The sequence below is a fragment of the Mustela putorius genome, unplaced genomic scaffold (assembly GCF_011764305.1).
Source record: "Mustela putorius furo isolate JIRA1106 unplaced genomic scaffold, ASM1176430v1.1 tig00000139_pilon_pilon_pilon, whole genome shotgun sequence".
Lineage (NCBI taxonomy): Eukaryota > Metazoa > Chordata > Mammalia > Carnivora > Mustelidae > Mustela > Mustela putorius.
Genome location: NW_025421293.1, coordinates 11306922 through 11319249, shown reverse-complemented (window position 1 = coordinate 11319249; position 12328 = coordinate 11306922). Strand labels below are relative to the sequence as shown.

The window sequence follows — 12328 nt, the reverse complement described above, 5'->3', positions numbered from 1 at the left end:
TGGCATTCCAGGCATTGGAAGAGCATGAGCAAAGCCCTAGCACAGAGACTGAACCAGCAGCTGGATGCACCTGTCTGAAGATTTTTTTTTTTAAAGATTTTATTTATTTATTTGACAGAGAGATTACAAGTAGGCAGAGAGGCAGGCAGAGAGAGAGAGGAGGAAGCAGGCTCCCTGCTGAGCAGAGAGCCCGACACGGGCCTCGATCCCAGGACCCTGAGATCATGACCTGAGCCGAAGGCAGCGGCCCAACCCACTGAGCCACCCAGGCGCCCCTGTCTGAAGATTTTTTTAAAAAAAGATTTATTTATTTATTTGACAGAGAGAAACCACAAGTAAGCAGAGAGGCAGGCAGAGAGAGGAGGAAGCAGGCTCCCCGCGGAGCAGAGAGGCCGACGTGGGGCTCGATCCCAGCACCCCAGGATCACGACCCGAGCCCAAGGCTGAGGCTTTAACCCACTAAGCCAACCAGGCAGCCCCCTGTCTGAAGATTTGAGGCACAGGCCCCAAGGATATAGAAGGTCCCGATATCACGTCCATATCACGTACTGTTGGTCCTGGATAGGAATCTGTTAGTAGAAGCAGCTGCCATCTGACTGAATGGTTCCATCGGCCTGGGGGTCCCAGAGACAAACCAAAGAGCAAACCAAGTCACACTGTGGCTTGAAAAGAGGGCACAGCAACCATCTTCAGGGCTCCCCCTGCACGATTAGGGTGTCATTTCTTGCTGGTTGATATCTCCACCAGGTATGCTTTCTTGAGTCCCTGGTGCAGCTGCTCCTCCACCAGCTCTGCACCCTGAGCCCCGCCTGAGCCCAGTTTTTTCTTTTGCTTTTTAAAGTAGGCTCTGTGTCCAGCATGGAGGCCAATGTGGGGCTTGAACTCAAAATCCTGAGCTCAAGACCTGAGCTGAGATCAAGAGTCAGATGCTTAACTGACTGAGCCACTCAGGGGCCCCTGAGCCCAGTTTATGACTGCAGTCTGGTCCATCCATCTGGCCTTATGCCAGGCCCACTCTATCAGCATGGTCCTAACCTCTCTGGCTTCAGCTCAGTCCTCTACCCCCTTTATTGATGCCTCCATATCCACCTGGTTTCCCCATCTGCTAAAGGCAGATGACATTGTGGGTCAGCTCCTCTGACTTGGATCAAGCAGGGATCTATACAGACAATGGCCAGGACCCTCACAGGCTGGAGTACAGCTGGCCATGCCCATGTTGCCTTATGGCCCAGACACACCCACAGTCACCAGAACACAGAACCAAAGAGGAATATGTCATCACTTTAACCCTGAAACATAACTGAAGAGTGCTTCTTTACTTCTCTGGAAGGAGGCAGAGGTCCCCCACTATGAATGACCCATTTCTTTCACCAACTCATCAAAGTGTGTTTTAACTGTCAATTTCAGCATTAGGACAGTAGGACTCCAATACTTTTAAACAGTCCAATGTGATCACCCTTCTAGGCAATACTGAAGTGGGAGCTTACGGCTGGAACTCCGGGGGTGGGGGGGTCCCTCCAGACAGCACTCAGTGGACTCAACGACATCTATTCTTGTCGACAAAATGTTTTTGAGAACTAACACAGGCCACACTCTCTGGTAAGCCTCGCGCATCATCTTGCTACAGGGGCTTGTAAATTATGTAGAAGAGATTATTTTTAATTGGCCACATATTGGGGACTGGCCCTGAAAGGAAAGAGCACAGCTGACTGTAAGAAAGGACTTTATTTCTAAATGGTGCTGGGGTCTGTTAAGGGTACATGTCTGTGCCCTGCCCGTGCTCTGGTGCCCACCCCCAGATCCAAAAGCTGCTGATGAGCCTCGAGTGGGTCTTGGGGGTGGGCTGTTGGAACTGAGGGAGGCCCCAGGTCTCCCTTTGGGGCAGACCCCCTTTAAGAAGACTGGGGCAGATGGCCTATAGCCATGGAGGTTTCTCGCAGAGCCGCAGGCCAGCCTCCGGGACTTTGGGGCTCATAACCCAGGAGGACATCTGGAGTGAGTAGCTTGATCTGTGATTGCCCACATCCCTCTGTCTCTTGCAGCTTGAGAACCTGGTGAAGGAGAACAGGTTGAGCTCCAGGAGGGGCTGTCTGGTGCTAGCTGCAAAGGGGGCTGCTCCCCACTCAGGAAGCACTGAGGTCCTTGGGGCAGAGGGGAAGCTGTCCATGTCCCACAGCAAGTCCCCTCCAGCCTGGGGCCCGTGTGTCTCCACCCCCTTCCCTGTCCACCCTTTGACCAGGAGGGTCAAACCAGTCCACCCCCACTACCACCATTTTGTTCTTTTTTATTTTATTTTATTTTATTTTAAAATCTCAGTCCCTTGTCTATTCTGTCCCACATTCTCCTTATTCTTGAACTTCGTCTGTCATGGTGTATCTGTTTCTGTCCCTAAGGCCCCTTCCCTTTATCTGCCTCTCCTTTGCTCTGTGTCCCTCTGACTTCTCTTGCCATCTGCCCCGCCCCTCCTGTCATCTTCCTCTCCCCAAACCGCAGCGAGAGAGGGTTGCAACCTTGGAGAAGGCCCTGCAGGCTGTCCTGGGCTTTGGCATCCGGGATGGGAGCGGCAGTGGCGCTGGGAATGGGGATGACAGGGAGCAGCAGCAGCATCAAGACCACAGGGCGCCACATGGCCGGGCAGGCAGGGCTGCTGGCAAGGTGGTGAGGGCTGGGTAGTCAGAGGCCCTGCCCTTTGTCCAGGCACTGCCTCCTATTCCACCAACACCCCCATTTGACCCCTTCTGTCCCCTCCCCCTTCCAGGTGCTAGGCCCACCACCCCCGAGGCACGGCCCTGAAGCCCAAGCCTCAATAACTGCTCACGGGCCCATAAGCCTGGCCATCTTCCCGCTGCTCTCATGTCCGCGCATAGCCCTGTCACTGGCCTTCTGCTCACCAAGGGCTATTAGTTCCAGACGGTTCTCTCCTGAGCTGCTCCTAGAGCTTTGGAGCCACGCCCCGTCCGAAGCCACTCCTCACTCTGACCACGCCCCCAGGGCATCGCCACGCCCCACTTATTGTTACACTCTACTCTTCACACAAAGATCACGCCTCCATGGCAGCCATGCCCCACCCACTGTTATGCACCACCCAAGTCCTACTATGGCCACGCCCCCAAGACGCAACCACGCCCACGCCCCTTAGCCACGTCCCCTAGAGTCAAGATAAGCCTCCGCCCATGGCCACGCCCCAGGCCAGAGCCACGCCTCTAGTTGAAGAGCAAGGGCCCGGAGATCCCTGGTGTTTGGGGGCTCTCCTTTGTTCCACTCTCAAAGCCCACCCAAATGACTTGGGGCACCCTTTCCTCCACTGTCGCCTGGAAAGTCTGTCCAGGAAGCATGCCAGGCACCCAGGAGAATCACTGTCCTCTCTGCCCACTGTCCCAACGCTGTGACTTTATTTTGTTCAAGTTTTCAGTTTAGTCAGAAGGGTAAATCTGGTTCCTGTTACATCACAGTGACCAAAAATGGAAGATCAGAAATTATTCTTTGGAGTGATTGCCTCTTTAAAGAGACTTGCAAAACTTTATCTTCAATATCCTTACATTTCACTTGAGGTATGGCTATTCCTTATCTTTTCTGTTTGGAGCCCTGGTTTTTTGAGGTCACTTTGTTTTTTTCCAAGTCTGTCAGATTAAGTACTCCCCCCACCAAGCAGTTTCTCCTCTGCACTGCTGGAGTCTTCCCCACTTTGGAGACTCCTGTTACCTTGCAGAAACCTCCACTTCTTTTTCCCCCGCACATTTTTTCTTGCCACACAGTATCTCCCAGCTCATCAGCCATCTGCTCATCCGAACTCCTGAACCTTTACTGTTCAAAGTCAACATTTCACCTCTTTTTCACTTATTCCCACCTCACATTAGCAATACACCTTCAGTTCTTTGAGGAGGTTTACTTAGCGGTGGTGGTTCAGGCTGTTCGTGGTCTGGTTTTCCTGAGCTTTTTTTCTCCCAGGAGTTCCTGGAATCTTGTCCGCAGGAAAAGCCACTCACACTCCTGTTTCCCAGTGAGGGTTTATGAAGAACCTGTGTACCCCCAAGCTGGGAAAGCTGGTGTGGATTTCCTTTGTCCACCCACCAGACAACCATGCTACAAAAGGATTTCCTTTCCTTGTTTTTAACCACGAAATCCTGCCAATTTTCTTCTGTTGCTGTGAAAGCGTAGCTTTGGGTGCTATGGGGTGGGGGATGGTCTGAACACCTGCCTGTGTGTTCCATCTACTCCCTAGTCCTGTCAGGCTTGTGGGTTGTCTGGTGGTCATGAGCTAAGTACTTGGTTTCCTCTTCCATGGTCATCAGGTTGGTTGACTATGCGGAGAAGAGAAAACAGTTGCAGAGCTGTGCTCTGCAGATGCCAAGATATTTGCACCTGTTTCTTTGCCATCTCCAGAGGCTACATGTTCCTCCACTGAGACCACCATCCTGCTTTCCCTGGAGGATCTTGGGGCCTTATTCTCTTATACTCTGCTCGCAAGTCAACAATTCAACTAGTTCCCCAGTCTAACAGGCACTACAGCAATCTGATTTCTTAAATATGAAAGGGAAACTTTTTTGTCATGATTACCATGGTGCTCATCTTTGTGGCTTTTGTATAATTTAATTTGGGGAATACTGTAACATTCTTATTAAAATGGGGCACACATTTTCCCTCTCTGGATGGACCAGAGAACTGGGCATTTGGGATGGAGTAAGGAGCATGGGGTGAGGTTCTGCCCTTAAATATAAGTGGTCTCATATCCATGTCTTTGGCATAGTTAAGAGACTTGAGAAAAAAAATCTGGAAAGTTAACCGACCCCAAGTTGAGCAGTAGTAGATATGGGGATGGAGGGGGCAATCCCATAATGAAAGAGGCAGGCTCTGTCTGGGATGAAAGGGAGGCCATGGCCATGCTTGACCCCATGCCTCTTGGTTAAGTCCAGTGGATTGAGGGAGTGGAACAGGCAGCTGGCGGTTGGGAGAGCACATCGCCAAGCCCCAGCTCCTGGATCACTGCTCTTTTAGCCAGTATACACTTCAAGCATTGCCTAGTATGAGGCAGGGGAAATAAAGTCAAATGCACACCGTCCACTGCATCCCATGCTGAAACATGCTCCTTGCTGGGCCGCTGAGCTCAGCCAACCCTCTTCCCTCCCCAACCAGCCAAGCGCTCTTACTTTTCATGTCAGAGTTTTCACACATATCTGTGCGGGTAACAACTAAGTGGAAAGCATCGGAGTACAATTTCCCGCCAAATCAAAGTCACCGATACATGGATTTACCTCCCAGCAAGGTCATCTCTAGGACGGTAATGCAGAAGACGCATCCCAAATTCAGAATGTGAAAAATTATTTGAGAAAAATTATGAAATGTTTACACACGTTAGTTCTTTATTGGAAGAGGTGGTTCAGACCCATTTATATATGCAAAAGGGTAGGATGACAAAATACGTAATGGCCCTGTCACCTTTTCAAATATTTTACTTAAAATATACTTTATATTAAGCTTTAAGGTCACAGTGTAGGAAATCTCTGTAGTTGCCATTAAAACTACTCTAAAGAATACTTCCTGCACAGAATGATGCAGGATTTTAAAACAATGTACATGCAGAGAAAGACACATATCTTAAGTGCAGAGAACACTCAGATATTCAGCACCCAGGTTTAGAAACAGTATTACTAGCACCAGATAAATACCATTTTTCAGTCTTGCCCAAGGCTAGCCGCTATCCTGATTCCTAACTGCATAAAGTTTTTCTGTTCTTATGCTTTACAAATGGTCATTCAGTGTGTGTGCCTGTGTGTGGTTTCTGTCATTCAGCTCTGTGAAACCAAGCTACTACTGCAAATACTTACGGTTCACTCGTTCTCAACGCTCAGAAGTCTCCTGCAGTGAAATATGCCACCAGGTTTATTCATTCTACTGCATGCCTACCTTCAGAGAATTCTGGTTTGTGCAGTTTGATGCAATGAATTATTTTAGTATGTCTTTGGTTGACATAAGCGCGCCTATCTGCCAGGTTCGGGTTAAAAGGGTATACGCATGTTCAAAGTGCCAGCTTTCCAAAATGGTCATACTAGTTGACAACACCTCAAGCAGGGTAGGCTTCCTGTTGCTTACCACCTTGCCAGAGCTTGATTCTTTTTCATGCTTTCATTTTAACCATCTCAGTGGGGGGCTGGTGTTCTAATTTTGCATTTCCCTGATTACTAATAAAAATAACATACCTTTTCATGTTTACTGGCCATCTGGATATTCTCTTTTGTTAAGTGGATGTCCCAATCTCTTGCCCATTTTTCTATTTTTTTCTTGTTGATTTGTATTCTTTTTCAATTTTAGATCCAGGGCTGGAAAGTGTGGCCTTTGGGCCAAATCCAGACTGTTGCCTGTGTTTATGAATAAAGTTTTATTGAAACAGACATGTTCACAGAGACTGTCTAGCCCACAGAGCCCCAAGTCTTTAACAAGCGGCACCTTCCAAAATCCATCACCACCTCCTCCTCTACACTCAATTCTGCTGTGATATACATAGGTTGCGAGTATTTTCTCCCCCCTTTCTTGCCTATTTGGTTTCTTAATGGTGGTCCTTTTAGTAAACCTAAGTTTCAGAAAGTTAATAACTCCAAATTAACTGGCTTTTATAGTTTAGTGTTTTGGGGGTCTTATGAAAAATTTTCTCATTATAAGGTTACAGTCTGCTAAGTTCTCTTCTTAAAGCTTTATCATTTTATATTTCATACTGAGATCGCAACCCACTTTTCTATTTTCTATTAAATTTTAAAATTTAACTGGCAAAGCATTTACTAAAAAGAATATCCTCTCCCCACTGCATTATCAACTTCAGCAAAAACCAAGTGACTATATTATATATGGGTGTTTCTGGAATCTTTCTTCTGTCCCAATGGTCAATTTGTTTATCTCTGCACCAATTATAATAATTTCTCTGGCTTTAGGACAGCTCTTCCTTGATACTTGGTAATATAAGTTCTTTCACTCTATTTCAGAAGATAGCCTTGACTATTATTGGTCTTCTGAATTTTCATTTGAATTTTTGAGTTTGTTTGATTTCAATTAAAGAACTTAGTAGGACTTTTAAGATTGCATTGAATATATGAATTAATTTGGGGAAAAACTGAGATTTTTAAAAAACTGTCCTGGAATCCATGAACTAGATATGGCCCTCTCAAGTTTTGTGATTTTTTTTTTTTTCTAGAAACAGTTCTTGAAAATATGGAGTTAGGTAATGTTCCCTCGAGGCACTTGAGGAATTTTGATGCTATTGTAAGTGGTATTGCTTTTTAAGTTTTTCATTTTTTATGTTCACTGCTGGTATATTAAAAAACTATTTTTGCATAATGAGCTTAATATGCAGGGAGCTTGCAAAACCTAGTCATTCATTTCAATTATCTGTGCATTCCTCAGAACTTTCAAAGTACAAAATCATGTCAATTGCAGATAAAAGTTTTACTTCCTTCTAATCCTTATGCTCTTTAATTATTATTCTTCCCTTATTCTCCTGGCTATGTCCTTCTGCAGAATACTGAATACAATTACTGACAGTGGATAGCCTTTTTTTTTTTTTTTTTTTCCATCCTGGAGAAAACTTTCAGTATCTCGGTATTAGGTATGCTGGTAGTTATAGTTTTAGATACTTTTCGTCCAAGTAGGGAAGTTCCCTTCAAATCTATAACTTATGGAGAACATTAACGGATGCTGACTGTACCAAATGACTTCTGCATTCTAGATTACTTGTTTCTGTGAAGCAGTCCAGTGATTAATTTTTGATTATTAAATGATCCTTGCATTCCTTGGCCCAGTGAACTGGGTCCTGCGACCACTATAAAGAGGTTACTCACAATCGGAATGGAATTATCATGATTTAGACGAATCCGGATCCACTCTGTGTCTTGTGAAGAAACGGTGAACAAACTCTTCCAGCAAGGAATTAGGGGGTAAAGGACACCGAGTTAATCAACTAAAACTCTGCTAGAAACCTGTATTTGTTCCAAAATACTGGGAATGAGGGGCAGTGCACAGAACACAATAGTATTCGTGTCAAATAAAGAAGAGAGATGATGTATCTGAATTCTATAGTATCTGCACACTGCGCACTCTAACAATTAGACAAGCAGAGTGGCACGAGAACTGTGTATATTCTACAGATAAACTGTGTGGATGCCCTCTTTTACTGACACAGACTTAACTCCAAATCATCTATGTGTAGTTTATGAAAAGAGTGTCTTAAAATCCTTTTTGCTCAAATGTAGTTGAAAATGCTACAAAAGCCACCGCTTAGCCTTTATTGATGGGGCATTTGCTAAAAATCCATTTATCAAAGCCTCCCAACAAAGAGAAAAGTATTTAACTACCTAGTACCTAGCAAATGTCTCACCAACAGCACATATCCTGTGTTAGTACATTTTGCCACCTTAATACTCAAAATACTGCGTTTTCCCAAATAATTCAAATCCCAATTTGCAGAGAATTACTATTGGACTGCATTTTAAAAACATGATAGAACTGCCATATATATGTTTAATGTTACCGTCCTCATTATAAACTCCTGGTGATTCCAAAACTTCATTTGATACAATGGTTTATTCAGAGCTGATAGCTTCTGATAGCTTTCCTATTGGAATTTATGTCAGAATTATGGCTTTTAGTATAACAATTTACAAGACAATAGTTTTCCCACATTCATCCCTCTAACAGATCTCGCCTTGGTATGATTCCCTGATATGTAAATACAATTTGAATTCCAAAATAAATATTAAATATGCACCAAGTTTCACTTCTGTATAAATTATCTCGTGCCCAACGGGTTGCAGTATTTTGCTGAAGGCTTTGCTGCTTCTTTCATTCCTAGGGATCCTTCTCTGCGAGAAATCAGGTGGAGATAAATTTAATTCCTAAATGGCTTCCCCATTCAGAAACATGAAGTCTCAGACAGTGACATCTGACTCCCTATTACATTTTGGTCTACTCAGAGGGTTTGGACTTCACAGGAGATTCTCCATATCCAGTACATTCACATTCCCTCTCCTATGAATCCTCTGATGGCTATTGAAGGCTGACCTGTGGTGGAATTTTTTCCCACACTCGTTACATTCGTAGGGCTTCTCTCCTGAATGAGTCCTATAGTGTACAGTGAGGTAGGACTTCTGAGAAAAGACTTTTCCACATTCATTACATTCGTAGGGCTTCTCTCCTGAATGGCTTCTATAGTGAACAGTGAGGTTTGACATCCGAGAGAAGACTTTCCCACATTTACTACATTCATAGGGCTTCTCTCCCGAATGGATCCGGTGGTGGATGGTGAGATAGGATTTCTGAGAGAAGAACTTCCCACACTCATAACACTCATAGGGCTTCTCTCCTGTGTGCACTCTTTGATGTCTAAAGAGGGATGAGTTATGGGAGAAGGTTTTCCCACATTCACTGCATCCATAGGGCTTCTCTTCAGAATGACTCCTGTAATGGATAGTGTAGTACGATAATTCGGAGAACAATTTTCCACAGATGTTACATTCATAGGACTTCTCCCCTTTCGGAAGTGACTGGTGCCCACTGAAGGCCGAACTGTCAAGGAAGATTTTCCCACATTCATGACATTCATAGGGTTTATCTCCTAAAGGAGCCGTAGGGTGGTCAGTGACACAGGAGAACTGAGAGAGTTTTCCGCATTCACTACATTCATGGGGTTTCTCGTCTGAGTGTACTTTCCGATGTCTAATGAAGGCTGAATTTAAATTGAAGGTTTTCCCGCACTCGTTACATTCATAGGGTTTCTCTTCTAAGTGACTTCTATAATGTATAGTGAGGTACGACACCCGAGAGAAGAACTTCCCACACTCACTGCATTGATAGGGTTTCTCTCCCGTGTGGGTCCTCTGATGTGTAATGAGGGTAGATTTTCGGTAGTAGGATTTCCCACATTCGTTACATTTGTAAAGTTTCTCTCCTGTATGTGTTCTCTGGTGGTCACTGAGGGCAGACTTGCGTGAAAAGGATTTTCCACATTCGTTACACGGATAGGGTCTCTCTCCTGAATGATTCCTCTGGTGTAGGGTGAGATGGGTCTTCTGGCAGAAGGTTTTCCCACACTCATTACATTCATAGGGCTTCTCACCTGAATGAGTTCTCAGGTGTTGGGTGAGATGTAACTTCTGACAGAAGGTTTTCCCACATTCGTTACATTTATAGGGCTTCTCCTCTAAATGTGATCTCCGATGGACGGTTAAGGTCCCCTTTTGGCTGAAGGATTTCCCACATACATTACATTCGTAAGGTTTTTCTCCTGTGTGGGCCCTCTGATGGATTATTAACTTTGACTTTTTACAGAAGGATTTCCCACATTCACTGCATTCAAAAGGCTTCAATTCCATCTGTGATCTCTGGTAAACACTAAAATTTGACATCTGGATGAAGTCTGACCCAGAGTCATTCCAATCATAGGGCTTTTCCCCCATATAAGCTCTCTTATGAGCAAGGAAAACAGCATCATTGTCTAAGGCTTCCATGCATTCATTATATTCAAAGGGTTTCTCCAAAATACTAATTTTCTGAAGAATACTCTCTTCATTTTGAGAATAGCCTTCCCCATTTTGATTACATTCATAGGGTTTCCCTCCGTGGTACATCTTCCCACATTCACTACACTCATCTGGTTTCTTTCTCGCATAGCTTCCATCACTAATAATTAATTCTGAAGTAGATTCTAAATTCTTTCCACAGGAGACACATGTATGAGATGTTACATTTGAAGGAACAAGGCTTGTTTCCACATTACATGTTTTATCAAATGCATTCTCTCTCTCTTCAACCGGGGTTTTGCTGTTGATAGAAATAGCTTGCCTTGAATGTTCATCTTCACTTCCTGGGATTCTCTCTATCGGGTCATCCGCCTTCCAGACTTCTTCTAAAAAGGAATAAAATTAAACAAACTTTGTGAATCTGAACACACCGGGTATCAAATGGGAGTGGTGCTCAGGAGCCCTACTGAGGAACTGACTCTGGCTTTACAGCCAATCTCCACAAATAAAAATAATCACAAGCATATAGTCTTCATTTCCCCTTGATGTGTCATATAAGACAGACAGACAAGACACACACACACACACACACACACACACACAACACACAGGAGTGGGGCGGGGTAGGCACAGGGAAGGGATGAGTGTGGGACAGGACCCAGTATTAGAGAAAGAAGGGAGAGTAAATTCACACTAAACACAAGTACCTTTGTTATCTCCCAAATATGTTCAAAACTTTGGTAGAAAAGGTGAAAAAAACCCAAGAAATGATGAGCAGAGGGCACTATGACTGAAAAAGCAATAGATTAAGGAGGACTCGTGAGCACAGTGGTCTGGTGGGAGAACAAGAGCAATTACTGCATGAACTTTTAAAGAAAACATCCAAGTATGGATTTAACTGGGAGTAAGAGATTGCAATTTATATTAAATTGTAAGACACTGCTGCACACAAAGATTACCATAATGACATCCTCACTAGCCCAGACACTTCCAAAATCTTTGCCCTTCTATTCTGCACGTAAACCAAATAAACATTCTATAAATTCCGATCTCCTCATCTTTAGAGACCTCTTTACCACCAGGGCTCCAACTCCCCAGCCCTAGTTCACACTCATCTGGAGGGAGAGCTCGAGGCACCTCAACAGCCAAAAGAAATGTAAGATGGGACCAGATGGCAAGAGACTGAGCCACGAACATTGGCTCTTGGAAGTGTTCTGACAGTCACTGAACCCTAGCTGCATTTGGGTGTACAACAGAGCGTGGCGGCTGAAAGCCTAGAGATGAGGCTACCTTGACTCAAATCCACTTCTAACACACTGCTGGCCAGGTCTTGAGCAAGTTACTAAACTGTGATGCAGCTTCGCATAGCTACAATGTGCCCAGATCACTGGGAAAGGACCAACTTAGTGCATGCTGATCGCTCAGAACAGTGTATGATATGAAACAACGGTTCATCGGTTTTCTTTCAATCTGCTGACTTAAATTTGACAAAACCAGTCACGTCCCTGACATAACACTGATGGAGTCCTGAAAACAAGCAAGAATTCCCATATGTGCAGGTTTCATTTAGTTTTAGTAGAAAACCTTAAATGTCAGATTTCAAAAACTGCCCCTGCAGTATTAACTTATTTATTTCTATGCTTCTTACAAATTTCGGGGGTCCGGGGATTGAGCTCCGCATGGGGCTCTATGCTCAGCAGGGAGCCTGCTTACCCTTCTCTCTGCCTACTTGTGATTTCTCTGTCAAATAAATAAATAAGATCTTTAAAAAATAAATAAATAAAGCTCTTCTTCTTTTAATTCTTAAAATAGCTTTAACATAAAGT

General features: G+C 44.5%; 1 protein-coding gene and 1 long non-coding RNA gene across 4 annotated transcripts in view; both read right to left on the bottom strand.

Annotated features, from left to right (window-relative positions):
• Window positions 1–1696: 1696 nt before the first annotated feature.
• LOC101683252 lies at window positions 1697–3093 on the bottom strand. Of its 2 annotated transcripts, none has more exons than XR_200984.3 (3): window positions 2892–3093; window positions 2511–2647; window positions 1697–2051 (listed from the first exon to the last, which is right to left on the bottom strand). It is a non-coding gene; the product is annotated as an uncharacterized LOC101683252 (long non-coding RNA). The 2 variants fall into 2 exon arrangements; XR_006605267.1 differs by having other exon boundaries at window positions 2511–2644.
• A 2242-nt stretch (window positions 3094–5335) lies between these two features.
• The window catches only part of RBAK (RB associated KRAB zinc finger), a 50986-nt gene continuing 43993 nt past the window's right edge, over window positions 5336–12328 (bottom strand). For both annotated transcript variants that reach the window (XM_045075141.1, XM_045075140.1), the window contains one exon: window positions 5336–10888. In XM_045075141.1, the coding sequence (XP_044931076.1) occupies window positions 8970–10888 (1919 nt within the window). In that variant the 3' untranslated portion in view covers window positions 5336–8969. The remainder of the gene's footprint in view (window positions 10889–12328) is intronic.